We start from the raw sequence: 21,246 nt of genomic DNA on the forward strand, positions 1-21,246 counted from the left end.
GAGTGTCAGTGGTGCTGCTGTGATACCACAGGGGTCAAAGGTCTCTCTCCCTCGTCTTGATTTGACTCATTTGTGGCACGTTTATTGACAATGTTTGGTGGCTTTGGTTTGACGTTTACGTGTGTGCTGACATGTCAAAAATGTAAACACAATGATAAGCATATTGTTAAATTGTTAAATGAAAACCTAACAGCCAAAACCAAGTGTTTTTTATTGACTCATTAGATTGTGTACCCAATGGAGTAGCACTGGAGTGTGTATATGTTATAATATATAACTTGTAAATAATTTCAATTGTTTTTAAATGAGCTCGTTTTATGGAAACCCAGTGTAATTTGGTTGAAGATTTTTCCATCAATCAATAATTGCACTAATTCAAATGTCATCACTTTGCTTCCAGAGGACCACTGAGCTGCATCACCTCTGCAAAAATCCAAAATGTTCCTCCTGATGATCAGCGTCGCTCTGTCTTTTGTGTCTTCTTCCCGTCTGCTGTGCTGATGCTTGATTCTGCCTCAGGTATTTCTCACCCTGTTGAGAAGAAAAGATATTGGATGAGAGGAACAAAAAAAGAGAAGGCGGGCGAGACGCCAGCCAGGGTCCCGCCAGCTCCTGGGAACCTGAGGGCGTCCGCAGAGCCACAGAGAGACGATCCAGGACGGGAACCATCGCTGGAATCATGCAGTGAGGAGAGCTGAGCACTACAAAGGGAACTCTCTTGTTTTTGTTTCTGCGCCCTGAAAGCAGCCCGGGTGTGCAGGATCTGGTCCAACTCGCTGTGCAGCACGATGGGAGCCTTTGGTGACAAGGTGAGGGCCCAGTGGACCTGTGAGTCACTTATGAAGGAAGTAGAGTAGGAGAACAGAGGAAGTTGACAAAGAAAGTCCAGTGTAGTTTGAAAGGTTAAAAAAAATGTTAAAGATCTTAGAATGAACTCTTTAGTTTAAAAAGTGTGATGCTGTTCCTCAAAATCGGTAAACTTCTTCCTCTTTTTGAGGTGTACTTTTAAAATGGAGTTTAAAAAGCTATTTTTTTAATGCTGGTAATCATAAATCACTTTTCTACCATGCAAATGTTACCATGCATGTTTCTACCATCCTTATAGATTTAACAGGTATTGTCAGTGTCCTCATCTGTTCTCTGGAGAACATTTTGCTGTGTTTTTATTTGGGTTAAAATTAAAATCCATAGTCCACTAGTCAAATTATAATATTGTGTCATATAGCCTACAAGAATACTCAATCTATGGCCTTCACCTCACTGGCCTTGAGGTCCTGTTGGGTCATTTGTGTTATGATACACGTCACATTTGCAGGTCACTAACTTCAGAAACTTAAAAATATAATGTGTCCCTTATTTTCCTAACATTCTGTAGATTTGTCTTTTAGCTTTTTTGCACATTTATTTAAAAAAACAATTATCTTTATACAATGTATAAAACAGTCCAGTTTATTTTCATAGGAGGGAGTGGGAAAGTGCATAGATGCTTCATTTAATAGAAATATAACAGCGTATACTTTATTGTATACTTTTATTGTATACTTTTTGTGCGCATGGGACTCGGTTACCTCAGAAGATCTTTTATTAATTGTTTTTTTTATTTTTAATCAGTCAAGGAATATTTATCGTGACATTTATCAGTTTATGTGTCAATAATCCAATACTTCAAGTATTAAACAAAACTAAACTTCTAGATGGTCTAGTCCACAGTTTGCGAGCATGCTGGCAAACATTTGAAAATAAGGGTTTCTAGGAAATTCCCAGATGATCCACCGCTGTGGCTGAAGGCCGGATACTGCTACCATTTTCACCTGCAGTATGGGCAATTTACAGGAAACTAAACATGAAGACTGCAGGAAAGAAAACGGGAGGGTTTAAACGTTACAGGTATGTTTGTTGGCGTAGACTCCGCCCACTCAAATGTGACTCAAAATTCATAAGGGGTGGAAATCAGAGAGTGACACAATAGTAACAATACAATATTATCATATTTTGCCCACAATCATTAAAGTACTATAGGGCAATACAGCCACTGATAATCTCCCCTAAACCAACTATGATACATGTTGATATCTGAGGAACCAAAGAAAGGGCAAATACATATATTTTAGAACATAATGCAGTTTGTTACAAGGTCGCGGGGGTATGCTGTAGCCTATCATAGCTGGTTTGTATAACCTGGACTGGTCACCAGCCAATCACAGGGCACATATAGACAAACAACCATTCACACTCACATTCATACCTATATGGACAATTTGGAATCGACAATTAACTTGTAGTATAGTACACTGTAGTCGTGCAGTGTATCAATCATTAATGAGAGATAATGATACAATACTTGCTATACAGTTCTTCATTATTGTGGTTAATTGGTTCAGACCCTACCATGATGAGCAAAGTTGGATTCCCCATTTAAATATTTATAAATGGAATATTTTTGTAGTTAGAAAAAAAAAACTTAATAAGCTGCCAAATTCGTTTTTTTAACATTATTAAAGCATCTCTGTGTGGAGTTTGCATGTTCTCCCTGTGCATGCGTGGGTTTTCTCCGGGTACTCCGGTTTCCTCCCACATTCCAAAAACATGCTAGGTTAATTGGTGGCTCCAAATTGTCCATAGGTATGAATGTGAGTGTGAATGGTTGTTTGTCTATGTGTGCCCTGTGATTGGCTGGCGACCAGTCCAGGGTGTACCCCACCTCTCGCCCAAAGACAGCTGGGATAGGCTCCAGCACCCCCTCGACCCTTGTAAGGAAAAAAGCGGTAGAAAATGAATGAATGAATGAACATTATTAAAGCCTTGAATTAAAGACATGAATAAGGGTTGTGCCCATGTGTGTTCCTACAAATGTTTTCCCCAGGGAAACTGAGTAGCGGGCGGACTGGAAGTGACATCCAGGATTCAGAGTTGAGTTCTGGCTTGGTCACATGCCCGTGTTTGGGGATTATTGCACCTGTTGTGAAATAATTCAAATCTCTGATGTTCCAGCAATGAAATATGTATGCCACACCGAACATTACAGTACCATTACTGACACTCAGTGACCACTGTAGACTACATATTATTCACAGTTACTTTGAATTCATTTTGCCGTTTCATACTTTAAATATTTTGCCTAAATTCATGCCATATTTAAAGCCAGATTTACTATTACAACAACAAATTATCATTAGGGTAAAACTACCTTGTTTCACAACATCCAGCTCACATTCGCTAAATGAATGCTTAAGTTTAGGCAAAAAATACAGAGTACCAGACTTGCACTCTGACCCCCTAACCTGGTGTCAAAGGTCAGAGTGCAGCTGAATTGTGACTTTGGTAGCCTCAGGAATGTCGTGGCAGCCTGAGAAAGAGCACATACGAACTACAAGCAATCGTAGTAGCGACAATAATATATAGAATATATTATTTGATGAACTTGTTTACACATGAACATACTTCCACTGTTTTTATTTATGATTATTTCCTGCAGGCATCTCTGCCCCGGATGCTGCTCATCTTTCTGCTGTGTGTCATCTGCGCTCTCTGCCAGGAAGACTATTCTGGAAACCACTCGGGTCATTCATTGCATCACTTTTATGTCTCATAATGTAGTCTCAGTCCTAATGCTTGCAATCAGAGAATCCTAAAACACTCTTCACATTGTGTCTTTTGTGCAGGTGAGGATCACACCTTTGAAGGCTCAGTCATTGATCATTATGACAGCTTGAGGCCCCCCCAACCTGGTCAGTAAAATATAATTTTCAAAATAATATCACAAATCCAGCAAAGAACGCATATCATGTCAAACACTACCTGAAATACAGTAAGTAATATTGGCAGGTTGACTGCACAGTGAGAGTGGTTAGCGCACAGGCCACGCAGCTAGGACACCCGAGTTCAATTCCACCCTCGGCCATCTCTCTATGGAGTTTGCATGTTCTCCCCGTGCATGCGTGGGTTTCTCTGGGTACTCCGGTTTCCTCCCACATTCCAAAAACATGCTAGGTTAATTGGCGACTCCAAATTGTCCATAGGTATGAATGTGAGTGTGAATGGTTGTTTGTCTATATGTGCCCTGTGATTGGCTGGCCACCAGTCCAGGGTCTACCTCGCCTCTCGGCCGAAGACAGCTGGGATAGGCTCCAGCACCCCTGCGATCCTCGTGAGGATACGCGTTGGAAAATGAATGAATGAATGAATATTGGTAGGTCACTTGTTGCTAGGCGGAATTGATAAGCCTGGCTTTGTCAGCCGCACCCACTGACAGCAAAAGGACACACCAAGAAAATTGAAAAGAACAACACAACTGAATCACTGTTCTGTGATTGTTGTAATATTTTCTAAAGAATTGAAAAAGTGGATATCACACAACGTCAAACTAGCATAAATATCCATAAGAATGTCCCATCTGCACTAGAGTCTCCTAACAGCTATGATGAGGACCAAAATCCTGAGGAGGATGACTATGACCCCTACGGACCCGTCCCCACTCACGTCACCATGATCACAGAGGACGCCTACCCTTACATCACCACCACAGAGTCCCACTACGCCAAGAAGGATAAGGTGGGCCGGAAGAAGGTGGGTTCTCCCATATGACTTTTAGCAGGTCAAACTTTAGAGACATGAACCACAACAAAAGGAAGACTACCACCTCCACAGACTGTCTATGTGTACAAATCATGTCAAACGAATTCTTTTAGGTACCATTCAAGCACCAAGGACCTGAGACAGATTCCTCTGAAGAGTCGGGGGGTGACGCAGCCCTTGGCGAGGAGGGTCCCACAGAGTGTGACTGTGAACCTGGAGAGCCTGGGTTCGCTGGTTTTGCTGGACCGAAGGTACCAATGAGAGTCCCGATTAAGAGGGATAGAACTCCCAGATTCACACATCAGAACCTGAATAACCAGCAACAAGGCACTTACTAGTCTTCTTCACTTCCTGTCAGGGCTCCCGAGGCCTGCAGGGTAAAACGGGAGGGCCAGGACATCAAGGCAGAGAGGTGACACTCAAACATGATCATAAAACAATACGGGGGTTCCCGGGTAACTAGACTATGATGTAAGTCAAGTCCGGTCTTACACCTCAGTCACTCACACTGTACACAGAACACGTGAAGGTCATAAAATAATAACCTTTTATCGCTGTTGTTTATTGTGAGGAGGAAGTAGAAGTGGCAAGAGAAAATAATTAAATTCATTCATCAATCATTTAGCCTTCTACTGAATCAAGGTTCTTGTCAATTTTCTATATTTAAACGACATACAGAGAATCGAGATACTGTTTCTCTCTAACTAAACCTTGAGGTTATTAAGAATAAAGCAGCAATATAAGATTAAAATTAAAATGAAATAACAATAAATAGGTAGTGTAATGTAAGGCTCACTGACCACTGCACTGCTTGGTCGTTACTGTCACTTTCATGGGAAATGATCCTTTAACATGCTCAAGGATACAATCTTTATATTTAAAGATGGCTGTAGCAGTCAAACGGGTGTGGCCAGTATTGGTGGGCGTTTCTCCTCCCTATGGAACTTTCTACGAAGTTCATTTTCACTTCTGTGTCGATGCCTTTGATTTTCATCAGAAAATAATGATGCCCATAATAATGTGCTGAGCGTTCATTAATAAGCAATGTTATCCACTTTGCATAGCTGCTGAATGAGCCACACGTGATTGGTCCACGTCGTAACCTGAGGACCACGTGTATGTTTTTGATCCACCACAGAGTCAAATTTGTTTGTCTTTTTAGGGTTACAAAGGAAGTAAAGGAGTGCAGGGAAGACGAGGAGGCGCTGGACCAGTGGTGAGTCTCTCATCTTACAAGCTGACATGTGGTAACAATGCTGCTGTTGCTACAGCAACCACCCACTAAAAGTGATAGTCGACACAGAAGCGTGAGGGGAATTGTCAGGATTATTATTACAAATGATCTAACGGGAAAAGTGAAAGTAAAATGATGAAAAATAAAAGTGAATATGCATCAGCAACTGAGTATTTGAGTGACAAATGGGTAATAAATTCTTTATGCACATCAGTTTCATGCCTGGTCAAATCTTATTGTCCTTATCTTATAAATGCACAAGAAAGAGCCTGTCTGCTTCTTATCAATAATCAACAATGTAATATTATAAATAAATAATATAAAAAAGACCCTTCGATTGAATGAAACAGTGTAATTTATCAGATCAAATGTGTTAATTTTTTTACACGGATGTTAATGTTATGGCTCATGTGACAGGGTGATGCTGGACCCGAAGGTGAAGAAGGAGGTTCTGGTTTCTCAGGAGCCATGGTGAGTAAACACTTCAAATCTGTTTTTTTTTAAACCAGTTAATTTAATAATATCTTCTTTTTTCTCTCCAGGGAGAACCAGGACTTTTAGGAACCATGGGTGAGCGTGGAGAACCTGGTTCAAAGGTGACCACATATTGTAGACACTGTCCAATATTAGGCTTCTAGATGCTGGCCAATCAGAAGGGAGTGTGGTTGATAAAGAGACAGGGACTAAACTAACTCCAGGGTTAGATATAATCAATAACATAATCATAGTCTCCTGATGATTTTGACCATCTCGGGTCACGTGGCTCATGTGACTTCCTGTTTGCAGGGTGACATCGGCATGGAGGGACCGCGAGGAGGGGTCGGAGTCCCTGGTAACACTGTGAGGATCTTCAGTCAATCAATCCATCAATTTGACACATAAATTATGAAATTGTTATCATTTGGGTTATTTTTGGTTGATTTTAGGGCCCTGGCGGTGATGCTGGAACACCAGGATCGCGAGGAGGTAAAGGTACCAAGGTAAAACCAGATACCTGAGGATTCTAGAAGCATTTTGCACTATTTTAAATCACCTCAAATGGTGCAGGACACTACATTATTATTAATATATTATCATTATATGTTTTTAAATGTTTTATGACCAATTGTGTTGTTGTTTTTTTGTCTGTCTAGGGATCCTTTGGAGAAGAGGGCAAAGTGGGCCCTCAAGGGCCTGATGGACGAAAGGTAGTTATAAGGAAATAAAAGATGTAGAGCTTAGGCTTGTAATTAGGAACATAATGCAGTTTCTTCTGGTGGCCAATAGAGGTTGCCATTGAGGCGTCACTGTCTTGTCTTTGTCCTGCAGGGTCAGACTGGAGGACCAGGGTTCCGAGGGGACGTTGGTGATAGAGGCTACAACGTACAAAACCTCTCACACTTCCTCTGAAATCTTTATTTCTATGTCATTATCAGTCATTTAAAAAGCATATACAGTACTTCATTTATTGTAGACAAACAAAGTAAAGGCCAGGTGTGAATGTTTGGTGTTTGTCCTCCTCAGGGTTATCCGGGACAGACGGGAGACCGTGGGCCTGCTGGACCAAAGGTACCACTCCTTCTGATTATTTCACATGGTTAACCTAACACTGCAGCACTGTCAACTGGTTTCATTTAGCCTTGTGCAAAAAATACCTAAGACGTTTCGGCTTATGGGTGAGATTTTCACTTTCGGTATTAGGCTGCTCATTGTTTACATCACAAGGAGTGTGGTGTGCTCAGGTCAGACAGAAAAGTCCCTTTCACCTCCGAGATTTAAGCTGTGAGCTGGACCTCATTGTTCTAGCAGGGAACATAAACAGACAGTAAGTCAAATAAGTATGAAGAATTCAGCGATTTAAAGGCAAAGAGTATAATTTTGTATCCTGTAAGTAACAGGTAACCATTGTAAGGAGGCCAGGGTCACAGATTTGTTTTCAGTGGTTTGCAGGCTTGCTTTTATTTTATTAGAGGGATTTTTAATGCAGCGGTGGGAACAAAGCCAACATAACATGTCAACATAAATGGAACACACAACATAACTATTAACATAACTATACAGACTATTCACGTATTAAATTAGTGCTTACACGCTAACATAAAATTATACTGGCAAATACAACCTGTTGGGTAACTTTGTGGTAACTCCTCTACTCCACATGCTCCAATATGCAAATCTAGCATGATGCAATGCAGGTACCAGTTTAAAATAGGCATTTTCCTACAAGGAGGTCAAAGGAGAAAACAAAAAATGCCAATGGGTTTTGTCAGTTATACCATACACTAAACCTTGAATAAACACTTGGCAACACACAAATCATGAAGAATGTCAACAAAATCAATGTTTTTTTCTTTAAATATAAGATATTTGAGTTGAAAATTTTCTGCAATTTGGGTCGCCACTTGTCATAAAGGGTTGATGGTGGGTGCCGCAGCCCGGAAATGTTGTACTATACAGTATGTATTGTACACTTGTTTACACTACTGGTGCATTCAGCAGCTCCAAACACAATTGATGCCTGCTGACCACAAGCCTCACACTAAACAAGTTTGTCCTGTTGTCTGTCATAAGGAAACAATACGGTAGAGTCAAATGTTTGCATACACAAATGTTTCTGCAGGTGTGACTGTTATGACAAATGCAAATGCCTTTTTATTCCTGTGTGACATTTTGATATATGTTCTTTGTTATGGTTCTATACGTGGCAAAACTCATCCAATGCACAAAGAAATACATTTCAAGAAATAATAGCCAGCATCTCACTAATGAGCCTAGTCATTATTCATATGTGGTGCATCAGTGTATAATATACATATTTTTCAGATACTGTGTCGACAATTATTTCATATATTTGTTCTTCTGACAGGGCAGTAGAGGTTTTGATGGCATTCCAGGCAGTGACGGCGACCCCGGAGAAGATGTGAGTGTATACTATATGCATGTCAACTACTTTCGCTTCCTCCGATGCAACATATCTCACTATATCATTGTGTTGGTGTCCGCAGGGTCCCATTGGTGTCCCGGGACTGATGGGAGAGCCAGGTTCCTTTGGGGCCAAGGTGACACGCTAACTTGATGTATTCATGCTTAAATATGTTGACTCACTGGGTACTTCTACAGTGAAGATCCATGTCTATGTGATATTTTGACAAAATACTGTAGTCTAAATATCAGAAACAGTTGTCAGTATGATGCACTACATTTGTACAAGCATAATGTTGATAACACAAGTTGTGACCTGTGACTGTGCATATATACATAAGATTAAGATTAAGATATGCCTTTATTCGTCCCTCAGTGGGGAAATTTGTATTGCACAGCAGCAAGAGTACAGAGTCAGTTAAGCAGTACAAAATACACAATATAGAAAAATAAACAACCAAAGTATTAACAAAAATCAACAGTTTTTCCCAGAGTTATGTACAATACAGTATGTAGATAATATGAAACGAGATGAGATATATGACCAGTCTATACACTGAGATCCTGTTAGAGAGTTAATATGAGGCATTATGGAAATACTTCACATAGAACTTGCATTTAGAGCCCTTAATATTGCACATGGAGGTTGATCAGATATTGCACAGTGAATGGTATATACATACAGTATCTACAGCAGTGGTGTCCAAACTTCGTAGTATTAGTATCAGCATTTAATTTGTATCTACAATGTACTTGTAAATGGGTTGCTTTCAATCAACAGTGACACATTCTATGACAACCACTTTTATTTTCCCTGTCGGTGATCAATAAAGTATCTTATCTATCAAGCTATTTCCCAAATACACTTACAAGTTTGGTGAACTCTTGCAGGGCAGCAAAGGAGATCGCGGCTTCAGAGGACCTCGAGGCAGAGTGGGCTCTGTGGTGAGTGCATGTTGTGTAGGGTCCCATATACATTATGTCACAGGTTCAATTCCCGATGCCTAGTGCTGTTTTTGGATAGAGTATATACATCAATACATCACTTCATACAAAGACTGTATGCTTCTATTGGCTACATTAGATTAATACATGAAACTCAATAAGACTTCTTTATGGAGGATGAATTTCCTGTCCTTCCAACAGGGTCCTGGAGGAGAGCAAGGAGACGCTGGAATACCGGGCAAGCCTGGACCAAAGGGCCTGCAGGGCCCCATTGTGTGTATTCATCACACAATCACTAATAACAACTACACAATCTAACATGCTGGCATGTTAGCATTACACACATGTCTCATAGTGGGACAGAGCTTGTACTCGCAGTCCTCCATTTTGACCGCTTTTCATCACTAGTCTTTGAAGTCATGCTGCTTCATCATTTGTTTCGATATCATTTGGTCATTGTCAAATGAAATCATCCATCAAATCTCAGGATCAGATACTTCCAGAAGTCACACTCACAAAATGTGTTGTTTCCTGCAGGGGGCCAAAGGTGAGACTGGACCGGATGGCGAGACGGTGAGTCCTAAACAAGTGGGACTTACAATGAAGTTTTTTCTTTATGTTTTTAAGTTTGGTCTGGATGTGTTTGCTCCCTCAAGTTAATGATGTTTTGGGGAAAACGTCAGGAAAAATAATATCCATCCTCTTGATGGGTGGAAAAAAACACACAAATCTTACCTGATTCAACCTATGTGGATGCAGGATCTGATATCATAATTTCATTTTTCAAAAGCCGTCCTCTTGGTACTGGCCATTTTTGATGATTTTGACTGATGTTTCAAGGTACACAGAATATTGTGTGCAAGGGCTCTAGAAATATTGTATATGGCAAAAGAAAAATTAGTCTCTCATCTCTAATCAGGAAAAAATCATGTTTCTACCTTTGTCTAATCAGCAGTAGAACATAGGCAAGTTTTAATAAAATATCACTTCTTAGCAAAAAAACGCTTTTTGTGAAAAGATACATTAACTTTCATACTGCAACTTTCACACAAATTTAGCCATACATATTTTGACTAAATGTCTGAACATCTATATCACACCATGAACTAGTTACAATTTTCACATTTGCAACTGAACTGCATGTGTGCCTTTTCACTTCCTGGTTTGTGCGGAGCATGGATTTCAATGGGAAAGCTGCATGCCGAGCTATTATAAAATGCACTTCAGCTTAAAACTGCACCAAACGTGCTGTTGTTCAATGACTTTCCACCCAAAATGATCATTCGATAAAATAAAGGTCTACTTCCTGCCGGAAAGTCCACCGACATCATGAAGGTGGAAGCTTCGTGTGCACTCGTGACCCAAGGATTCCCCCGACATTTATGACTTCCTCACTTTCTATTTTGTTTTCCCCACTTACAGGGTGCAAAGGGAAGGAAAGGCATAAAAGGTCATAAAGGACAGAAGGTTGGTGTTGGCCGTGCGAGTTACACACCATACATGACATCACTTTGTTGTTCCTGATCTGTCTTCTTCTTTCAGGGCGCTGTTGCTGACAGGGGGGACAAAGGACAGGTAACATGATGTCATGGAAACACAAAACAAAAATCATCACACACTCATCTAGTATGATTAGACACACACTTGAAGTTGTTTTTTTAGCACATCATCATCATAATACTAATAATTGTACTCAGCGTGGACCAAAAGGTGCAGCTGGACGGACCGGAGATGTAGGCCCAGTGGGTCCGCCCGGCATCCCTGGGACCCGAGGAACCCGCGGCCCTATAGGAGACCCTGGTGTCAAAGGCCAAGCTGGACCTAAAGGAGTGCAAGGTCCCATTGTGAGTCGTACTTCCTGTTTTAAAGTGAAATAAGAATAATGGTAGGTTGCATGTGTCACACAACCAAACGACGTGTTGCCTTCAGGGTGCCGGTCTGACCGACGAGCAGGTACTGCAGCTCTGCCGAGGCGTGGTCACGGCCCAGATCTCTCAGTATGCCTCCTCCATCCGGGCCAAGTGCTCGCAGGGCTGCCCCATCAACAACCGAACACTTATTGGGCCCCCAGGAGCCAAAGGCCCCCCGGGACCACCTGGCAAAACGGTGAGCCCTTCTTCTAGATCCATGGTGCTAAATCTGATCCAGTTTTTTGTGGGAGTTTTTTTAAGGAGCTGGAAACAATTTTATATCAAAGTGGATAAATCCTCCCTTCATCTCTCAGGGTAAAGCAGGAAAAGCTGGATCCAAAGGAGCCCGAGGTGCTCAGGGAGACCGAGGCCTGGAGGGAGAGAAAGGAGCGCAGGGCGACCGAGGTCAGTTGCTGCGTTTTTGTTATCTTCTTTTGCTTTTTAATACAATCTCATCCTTGAGTGAATGTCTGAACAGGCAAAAAGGGTCCTAAAGGTGTTGCCGGTCAGGCGGGAAAAGGCTTCCCAGGACTTGATGGACCACAAGGGGCCACCGGTGAGATGGTCTTGATTTTTTTTTACATGTTAAAGCTTCCATAAGGAATAACTCAGAGATGTGTTCAAGTTACTTTGGTAAATAGAAATGGAAAGTTTTAAGAATTGTTGGTGGAAGCGACTTCTATGTTTTATAACATCACATCATCTTAGCACTGACGCTAGTGCTAGTAAAATATCACATAATAGTCCACCACTATTATAGTCTAAAGTAAAGTCGCTAATCCAGGGTCACCAAGACAACAGCAAATGCTAATTCTTTGTCATGCTGCACCACTGCATCCACTTATTGCATATTGTTGCTTAAAAAAATATATTGAGTTGACACCATTTTTATTTCCCACTCTCAGGTTTTCCGGGTGAGCCTGGAGTGGCCAAAAACGGCATGGAGGGTCCACACGGTCCCCGGGGCTTCCCGGGTCCCGTGGGTATTCCCGGGATGCTTGGAAATGCTGGTGTTCCGGGTTTCTGTGAGGCTCGAGACTGCAGCATCCATGCGCCGGTGATGCGCAAAGAGCAGGGCCTGGTCAAAGGACCCAGCAGCTCCCACATTTGAACTCCGGCAGGCCAGGGATGAAAAAGTCGGGAGGGTCTCATGGTGACAAGGTCAAAGTTCATCTTTGTGAACATTCCAGCTGAGCAGGCAGATGAAGAAGCTGACTTTTTATTTCATTATTAGAATTACATTATTTATGTTTTGCTGTTGAAAACAAAATAGAGTCCATTGGGGGGGGGGCGCTCCAAGCAAGCAGGAAGATTTTTTTCCCCATCATGGCAGGAGAACTTCCACATGTTTAAGACCTGGAAAACTCCAATGTAACAATTATAGCAGGAAAAGTCAACTTTAAAGTCAACATAACTGAAGACTGCTGTGTAAATATGATGTAAAGTATCTCAAATACATGTACTACTGTGCTCTGAAGTGTTCACATAAACTGCCTGTTTTTTTTTGTTTTTTTTATTATCTGAGTCCTCAGATGTTGTCATATTATTAGGAACTTATGAAGGAGCCAAATCTAACAACTCAGTTCTCTTTTTATTCTGTTAGGTCATATGATCCAAGGAAAACAGTACAGTGACAATATATCCAACAAGTAATTGATCAAATATGAAAAAGTTCATTTGGAATACATTGAGGACTGTTTTGAATATGTTTGGTTACCTTAATTAAAATAAATTAATTAATAAAAGACATTGGATTGTATTTGTAATGATTAATCATTTTAACACTCTTCTGACCTATAAATGTAGTTAAAATGTTGTATTCTCGTTTTAAACGATACCAAAGTTACAGATAATGAGGTTTGTGCATTTGGAAGTGAGCCCAGAAAGAACTTTGGATGGCTCGGTTTCAGAGGGCGTTGCAAAATTGTTTCTTCGTGATGTCACAGAGGAGCAGTTTCCTTATGGCCATGGCTTTTTTGGCCGGATACACTCTCTTCCTTTTACAATGTTTCATTCATTCATTTTCTACCGCTTATCCTCACAACGGTCGCGGGGGTGCTGAGCCTATCACAGGGCACATATATACAAACAACCATTCACACTCACATTCATACCTATGGACAATTTGGAGTCGCCAATTAACCTAGCATGTTTTTGGAATGTGGGAGGAAACCGGAGTACCCGAAGAAAACCAACGCATGCACGGGGAGAACATGCAAACTCCACACAGAGATGGCCGAGGGTGGGATTGAACTCGGGTCTCCTAGCTGTGAGGTCTGTGTGGTAACCACTCGACCACCGAAGAGCAAGCAGTAAGTAACAATTTTTCAGTGTCCTAACTGTGTTTATTTTGTGTAAGTCATGGAGCAAAAGCGCTTGTATGTGTAGCATTATAGAGTGTGCATACAGGGAGTGGCGTTGCTAAGAGCCTTTTCCCACCACCATTAGTGGCTCTACCTGAGCTTTTTAAACAGTGGTAGTCATGCAAAAAACGTGTAATGTTAACCACATTGGACGTTACCGATGCTAAAAATGCTAAAGCTACGTACCATTTAGAGACGTCTTGAAGTAACCTCTTTTACTGAGAAACTTTCGGGCTGTCCAGCCTCTGCTTGTGGCTAAAAGTTGACATTTTTAAAAGATATATCTGCGTTTATTGTCAACTCCAATACCATTTATTAACTCTTATTAAGTTGGGTTTGCAGCTAGCGGCAAGTCCTTCTACAAGTCCTTCCAAGCACTCAGGAGTGTGACCAACCACAGAGAAGAGGGCGTGCCTGTACTCGGGCCATGGGTGGAATACACTGTTTTGGGGGGAGCACAAAATCCAAAGAAGCTGAATACAGCTGAATAGGTGCAGATTCTGGAGGAACTAGAAAGCTTTGTGGCCGGTTATTGTGTTTAACTGCTCTATAGGAATCCACAACAATACAAAGGGCCAAAAATGAGCATAATAGGTCCCCTTTTAAACCTGTTTTAAGTTCAAAGTTGATCTTTTTAAAGGGGGAGTTTCCGTTGCAGCTGTTGAGATTGTGTTCCCTATGAAGTGTCTGCTGAGTTTCTGTCTGTCAAGCATGCATCAGACACGCCCACCCAGACATGAAACAAAAAGTGAGACTTACACACGCTCTTAACAGTCACACTGTTTTTGGAACCTGAGCAGTGTCAACATGTCGTCCCGGTGTGTGTTCTTCATCGTGCTTTCACTTTGTGAGTACTTTTCCATCCAAAACTTCAAAACATCAAATGGAGCATCTGTCTTTGTGCCATCAGTGTTAGTCTGGTCAAGATGTAAATACGTGTCGAATGAAGCTGCCATGTTTTGCTCCTCAGGCGGTCTGCGGATGGGAACATCAGCACAGGGTCGCCACGTGCAGGTGGTGGAGGCGGTCACGGGTGGGAACTACGTGCTTCAGTGTACAGCTGAAGCCGAACCAGGCGTCAACTACACCTCATTGCGATGGTACAAGGTAATTAAATGTTACGTTAACTTTCATAAAAGTATTGAAAGAACTGTAGCAGTGTTAATCGTATAAAAGAGTCAATTTTGTTTTGAAGCCACATTTTGACATGTTTTAGTGTTGTACAAGTGTAAAAATAACTGAAGCTATATTGATAGTATAAAATGTTAACTTGGTTTTAAAATCACATTTGAACATTTTTAGGTTCTTAATAGTGTTGTGGGTGGCACGGTGAACTCGTGGTTAGCGCACAGACCTTACAGCTAGGAGACCAGGGTTCAATTCCACCCTCGGCCATCTCTGTGTGGAGTTTGCATGTTCTCCCCGTACATGTGTGGGTTTTCTCCGGGTAGTCCGGTTTCCTCCCACATTCCAAAAACATGCTAGGTTAATTGGTGACTCCAAATTGTCCATAGGTATGAATGTGAGTGTGAATGGTTGTTTGTCTATATGTGCCCTGTGATTGGCTGGCCACCGGTCCAGGGTGTACCCCGCCTCTCGCCCGAAGACAGCTGGGATAGGCTCCAGCACCCTTGTGAGGAAAAGCGGTAGAAAATGAATGAATGAATGAATAGTGTTGTGTTAACTTTGCTAACGAGTGAGTTAACCAACTTCCCTTTTATACTCCTCCCTTAATGCTCCTTGTCGAGGCTTCAGAATGAAACATCAAAGATGTGAACTGGTTGACCAAGTTGTTGTGTGCGTTGTTCCCCACTGCAGTTTGGAGCTCCTTTGGAGTTGGCTCATCCAGGTCTTGAGGTCCAGCAGCTTCCCAATAACGTCATGAGCAAGTACGTTCTCTTAGAGCGTGAGGTGGAGCTGCTGGACTGCGCCATCTTCCTACCCAACGTGACGTGCAACGATGCTGGCGAGTACATGTGTCGACTACAAGCACCCATGGGAGAGCAGGATAGGATGGGGGAGGTTCTTCTCACTATGTCAGGTATTACGCCAACAGTTTTGAAACTTTACAAGTTGCTAGTCAAATGCTGCTAGCTATTGGAAATATAAACAGTGCACATCTAAATGAACTTGAACATAGGCAAAGCCTTTCTGATAATGTGCCCCCACCCTGAGATTGTGTATTTCAATAACTCCATAGAAACACAACTTGGATACCCCTGGTTGAGCCACTGTTGTTACTTTTGCCTTGTTTGTCACTTCTATCCAACTCTTTTGTTTGTTCCCAATTTTAGATTGTTCTGACGCTAACATGGGACAACTGTGGACAGACGTTCATATTATTATTTTTGCCTCAGCAGCGCTTTTGTTGGCACTTTTCATCTTCCTGGTAGCTTATGTAAGTACATCACACACACACACGCACTAGCCATGTTTGGACTATGACTTTCTCCTTGAGCATCACCAAAACATGGTGCATACAGTGTGAAAAAGTGTTTGCCCCCTTCCTGATTTCGTATTTTTTTGCATGTTTGTCACGCTTAAAGGGGACCTATTATGCTCATTTTTCATCCCTTTGTATTGAGTTGTGGACTCCTATAGAGCAGCTACACACAATAACCAGCACACAAATCTTTCTAGTTCTTCCAGAATCTGCACCTATCCAGCTGTATTTCTTTGGATTTCGTGCTTCCCACAAAAACGGTCTGTTTTAATGTATTCCTCCCATGTCCCGCCTCCAGGCGTGCCCACTCCGCTGTGGTTGGTCACACTCCAGAGTACTTAGAAGGACTTCCGGTTTGGGCCACTAGCTGCCCATATAAGGAAGTCCGCTCCTCTGTGACATCACAAAGGGGCAGTTTTACCACGCCTTCAGAAACCGAGCGTTCAGAGCCATCCCAAACTTCTTTCAGGACTCACTTCCAAATGCGCAAACTTCATTATTTGAAAGTTTGGCATCATTTTACATGAAAATACTACATTATAACTACATTTATAAGTCAGAAAAGTGAAAAAAAAACAGAAAATTCAATGAAACTTTTTATTAAGGGAGAAAAGGAATCCAAACTTACATGGCCCTGTGTGAGAAAGTGATTGCCCCAATTTTGTTTTCAGTTGTGTTGACATTGACTAAAATGTTCATTTGTTTGATGATCTGAAATATTTAAGTGAGACAAACATGCAAAAAATAAGAAATCAGGAAGGTGGAAAACACTTTTTCCACATCACTGCATTTTCCACACTGTATTTGCTAAAACAGTTATGTCTCTAATGTGCATTTCATTTCTCTCTCTCTCTCTCACACACAGGGAAGTTCAAAGACCATCCTCCAAGACAGAAAGAAGACACCAAATCCAAAAATCTCACTGGATGCTCCTCTCAAACCACTTGATAAGAAGGACCTGATGCTAATCTCTACTTTAGGTCAACCATATTCTCCCAAGAAGTCCACCATGAAGCACATACTATATGTTTAAAGTGTGTGCAAATGCCACTTCAAGACATGGTATTTATATGATATGTTTGTGTGATTGTTTATGTATAGTTAAAAATGTTCCAGTCATTTTTTTACATATTTATCCACATTTGTCATCATATATGAAGTATTTGTCTACATGTTGCTGATACCATAATAGGACTTTATAATAAATGTGTGCTATTTTGGAGAGTTGTCCTTTTGAATATCACAGATGTGTTTCATGCAAGTCATGTATCTAAGTGTGTGTTTGTCTTCTTTACATTTGTACTATTTTCACTATTTTCCATGCAATCTGATTGTTGATGAATGAGATGACTCAGCAGGCATACAGAGAAGTGAAAATGTCCTGACATTAATCTGATAAATTCCCCTCCTACTTTACAAACTGTCGGCTGGTTTTTGTTCTTTAAAGCCAAACGTGAAGTAGGCGTGGGAGGTAGATTTGGGCAGTCAGCCCGATACTGATACTGATAATTGCAAAATTTCACGATACTTGTCTGATGTTGCGGTTTCGATCATAATTATAATCTGAACACAGAACAAAGATTTTAGATATGTGTGGAAAATGCGGCTATATATAAATACAAACATTTAAGACGATGCCAAATAAAAAACAATACTATTATTGATACAACCATTAAATGAATTATAATTGTTAATCCTGTCGGGTAAAATGCGAAAAGTGGTGGTTTTGTGTGCTTGTTAAGTTCAGTGTTTGACTTGTTAGCATCTGTTGGTTTAGCTTGTGGCAAACTTCGCAGCCAGAGTAGTTTTACCATTTATATATATATTTATCTGCTGTTACAGGCATGGTTGTCGTGGCCGAGTGGTTAAGGCGATGGACTAGAAATCCATTGGGGTCTCCCCGCGCAGGTTCGAATCCTGCCGACAACGTACATTTTGGTATGTCATACAGCTAACCTTTATGTTCCCTTAATTCATTTGTACATTGTGCTTTTACGTTTAAGCTAATGATTACATTTCAATCAGGCGTTTCACGTAATGATCGCCGCTTTTGCTGCTAGTAGTTCCTTTCCGGTTTTCAAAATAAAAAACCTGACCGTTACTGTGTGCTGACAGAGTAACAACTAACGCAGTGCAATAGGCCGTGATAGAATACTTTCCGTGTATAAAGCGGGGCTAAGATGCCCACACTATGTTAATTGGATAATATTGCATAATATTACAATTTATTTTGAAGACTTTTGCATTTCCGTCCGGCACTCGTGTTCCCTAGCAACGACAAATGTTGTTGTAATGGCGGCCTAGCTTATCGTCAATGCTAGCAGACCAGTCAGTTACGGCGGACTGCTCTGCCATGGACGGTGACAACCTAGACGAGTTGCTCGACGAAGTGGAAAAAAAGTTTTGTTGCAACGTTTCCGTCAGAGCTGACTGCCCTGCGAGCTCCAAAAAAGATAGAAAGTGCGGGAAGGACAGTGACGTGCGGGGGTAAGTTGGGTAAACTAAGCTAACTTGGCTAGTTGTCAGGGTTAGCTCAAGACCAAAGATAACCGTCTCCCGACATCCTGACAAGGGTAAACAACACCACGTTTATCTGTCGTGTATTTCTGACGTGATAATATACAAATTGTTGATATTTATCACAATGACCAGGCTGCAAAATACGTTAATGATCTTTCATCTGTGCCACCAGACATGGAGGGCATAGAGGCGGCAGCATCACTGATGACATTGATGCTCTGCTGGAGGAATTAAAGGAGGAAGTCACTCCAGCTAAGGTGAATTTTTGACACTGTTTTTACAAGTCATCTTAACACAACCTTCACCATAACATATTCACAATAACTTCACATCAGAAATACAGTGAGATAACTGCTTGTTATGATTAGATGACATAGTTGATGGCTACTTTTCCCACTCTTTAATCAGCTGGTGCGCCTTGCATTTCAGACTGAGCATCATCCGAAAGGTCATCGAGCAGAGCAGACGCATCCTTGTCACTCTGGAGGGAGAAAGTGAGTTCACTAAGGTCGCCAAAATATTAGACGCAGCTTGTGATTTGTCCAAATCTTTCCTGCCACCAGGTGCTGTCCTGTCTACCTTGGAGGGAGCGGTATCACTAACGGAGTTGGAACAGCCACCTCCAAGAGGTGCCAAAATACAAAACAAAGTTTATCCTCTGTGATGACACATTTTTTCATCAACAATGACCAATTGGTGTGTACCAGCAGATCATGTGACCAGCTGAGATGTACATCCTGCGACTTCCGGGTGCTGATGTTTGATGACTGGGAGTGGGACCCGTCTTGTGATTACCTCTTCCTCAGGTGAGTGCAACACCGCCTTGTCACATAGATCTGTGAAGCCGATGTTCACACTCAAATCATTTTTTGGTTGAATGCCAAATTGTACCATCTGTGGTGAGCGTTCAGGAACAACATGCCGGACCATGAGAAGCTCCGAGCCAAGTTGAGGAAGAGGAACGGAGCTCGAGCATATGCCTGCCAGTGCAGCTGGTTCTCCACATTAGATGCCACGGATGTCTTGCTGCAGCCACAGCTCAGATGGGTGTGTGGCAGACACCTGGACTGAGGGAACATCACAAGTTAAAACATGTTTTGGCTCAGATGTAACAGACAATCTCAACTATCTTCGTCCTTTGTTTAATGGGGGTCTGTGGATCCCCATCATCTTCAACAGCCTGGACTGTTATGTCATTTTGTGCTTTTAATCACTGCTGTCGGTGATGGGAGCTGTCCAGCCAGTAGAAAAAGTGCTGGTACTCAGACCTAAACATATCCAACGGTAGGTTATGAGATCATTAACTAATTATTAAACATGTTCAGACTCTTCCTTTTGCACATTTCAGTAGCGTCAACCCCAGTGAAGGTTTGCTCTTTGGTGTTTTATGTGATTATACAGAAAATGCCAGTTTTGTCATGGTCAGAAAATGAGAAAAATATCACAATTCATTAAAATTAATTGACAATCATTTTCTTTTTCTGTTTTTCAGAAAGTGTACAGTTAAAACAGTAGTACTACAGCAATGGCAGTATATTGATAAATTAAAGGATACAAATGCCACCTTGATATTTTGGAAAGCAAAACATGTAGATATACCAAAAAGCTATATAGAAATATACAATTTTTGCTGTCATATTTATTTTCCAAATGTTTAAAATGTAATTTTGTCATCATTTTTGTAATCATTGTAAATGCTGAATTTATTCCCATAATATAACATTTCCCCCAACTTAATATTTCAAAGATTACTTGGTTAAAATAAAATTACTTTTACTTTTTTATTGTGAAATTTTTTCTTGAATATTTTAATTCTGAATTCTGCTACTAAAATGAAAAAAATCCTCATAATATTAGGAGTTTACGCTCGATAAATTGTGACTTTTGTCTCATTACAATCCAACATTTTCTCTTGTTTTATACCCAAATATTTAAACTTTTTTTCTTGTAAATCTTGTAATATGACTTTATTTCCCTTGTATAACATTTCCCCCAAACTATTTTTTCCATTCAATTATTAAATTATTATTTTTAAAACATATAATTATATTAATATTGAAAAATATCTATATTCGTTAATATTTCAACTCTATGCTACTAAAATGGTTATTTTTTCTCATAATATAACACTGTTCTTGTAAAATTATTTTTCTCATTAAATTACAACGTTTTTAATTTTTTGATATTTGATTTACTTCTTGTACATTTTTAAGTGATTATTGATATTCATTTGATATACTTTTTTCAAATTATATTTTGAAATATTTTTCATATATATTTCAAAATATATATTGAAATATTTTCAGAATGGTCCGAAAATTTTCCACCGGCCGTGTTCCCTGCTCTACAGATTCA

General features: G+C 40.8%; 3 protein-coding genes and 1 non-coding gene across 5 annotated transcripts; all 4 read left to right on the top strand.

Annotated features, from left to right (window-relative positions):
- The first annotated feature begins 554 nt into the window (after positions 1-554).
- Positions 555-12,849, top strand: zgc:113232 (uncharacterized protein LOC541546 homolog). Its single transcript, XM_058054131.1, has 26 exons — positions 555-684; positions 745-828; positions 3,663-3,728; positions 4,403-4,566; positions 4,689-4,826; positions 4,934-4,987; positions 5,738-5,791; positions 6,227-6,280; positions 6,352-6,405; positions 6,596-6,649; positions 6,736-6,789; positions 6,943-6,996; positions 7,118-7,171; positions 7,313-7,357; positions 8,655-8,708; positions 8,794-8,847; positions 9,602-9,655; positions 9,857-9,928; positions 10,193-10,228; positions 11,078-11,122; positions 11,198-11,230; positions 11,353-11,499; positions 11,585-11,761; positions 11,880-11,970; positions 12,044-12,121; positions 12,471-12,849. Exons 1-26 carry the CDS (start codon positions 555-557, stop codon positions 12,674-12,676), a joined length of 2,106 nt encoding a protein of 701 aa, XP_057910114.1. The 3' UTR covers positions 12,677-12,849.
- Positions 12,850-14,645: 1,796 nt separating this feature from the next.
- cd83 (CD83 molecule) lies at positions 14,646-17,771 on the top strand. The gene is made up of 5 exons (XM_058053584.1): positions 14,646-14,775; positions 14,899-15,035; positions 15,747-15,969; positions 16,223-16,326; positions 17,237-17,771. Exons 1-5 carry the CDS (start codon positions 14,736-14,738, stop codon positions 17,402-17,404), a joined length of 672 nt encoding a protein of 223 aa, XP_057909567.1. The 5' UTR covers positions 14,646-14,735; the 3' UTR covers positions 17,405-17,771.
- A 447-nt stretch (positions 17,772-18,218) lies between these two features.
- On the top strand, positions 18,219-18,300 carry trnas-aga (transfer RNA serine (anticodon AGA)). Its single transcript has one exon. It is a non-coding gene; the product is annotated as a tRNA-Ser (tRNA).
- Positions 18,301-18,619: 319 nt separating this feature from the next.
- cfap418 (cilia and flagella associated protein 418) lies at positions 18,620-20,636 on the top strand. 2 transcript variants are annotated; one of them, XM_058053474.1, is made up of 6 exons: positions 18,620-18,858; positions 19,064-19,148; positions 19,321-19,385; positions 19,455-19,520; positions 19,599-19,697; positions 19,803-20,636. In XM_058053474.1, the coding sequence occupies exons 1-6, from the start codon at positions 18,686-18,688 to the stop codon at positions 19,960-19,962; spliced, it is 648 nt and encodes a 215-aa protein (XP_057909457.1). In that variant the 5' UTR covers positions 18,620-18,685; the 3' UTR covers positions 19,963-20,636. The 2 variants fall into 2 exon arrangements, with proteins under 2 accessions (XP_057909457.1, XP_057909460.1); XM_058053477.1 differs by having other exon boundaries at positions 18,623-18,858; positions 19,602-19,697; positions 19,803-20,634.
- Positions 20,637-21,246: the final 610 nt, after the last annotated feature.

Source organism: Doryrhamphus excisus, chromosome 17, assembly GCF_030265055.1.
Source record: "Doryrhamphus excisus isolate RoL2022-K1 chromosome 17, RoL_Dexc_1.0, whole genome shotgun sequence".
Lineage (NCBI taxonomy): Eukaryota > Metazoa > Chordata > Actinopteri > Syngnathiformes > Syngnathidae > Doryrhamphus > Doryrhamphus excisus.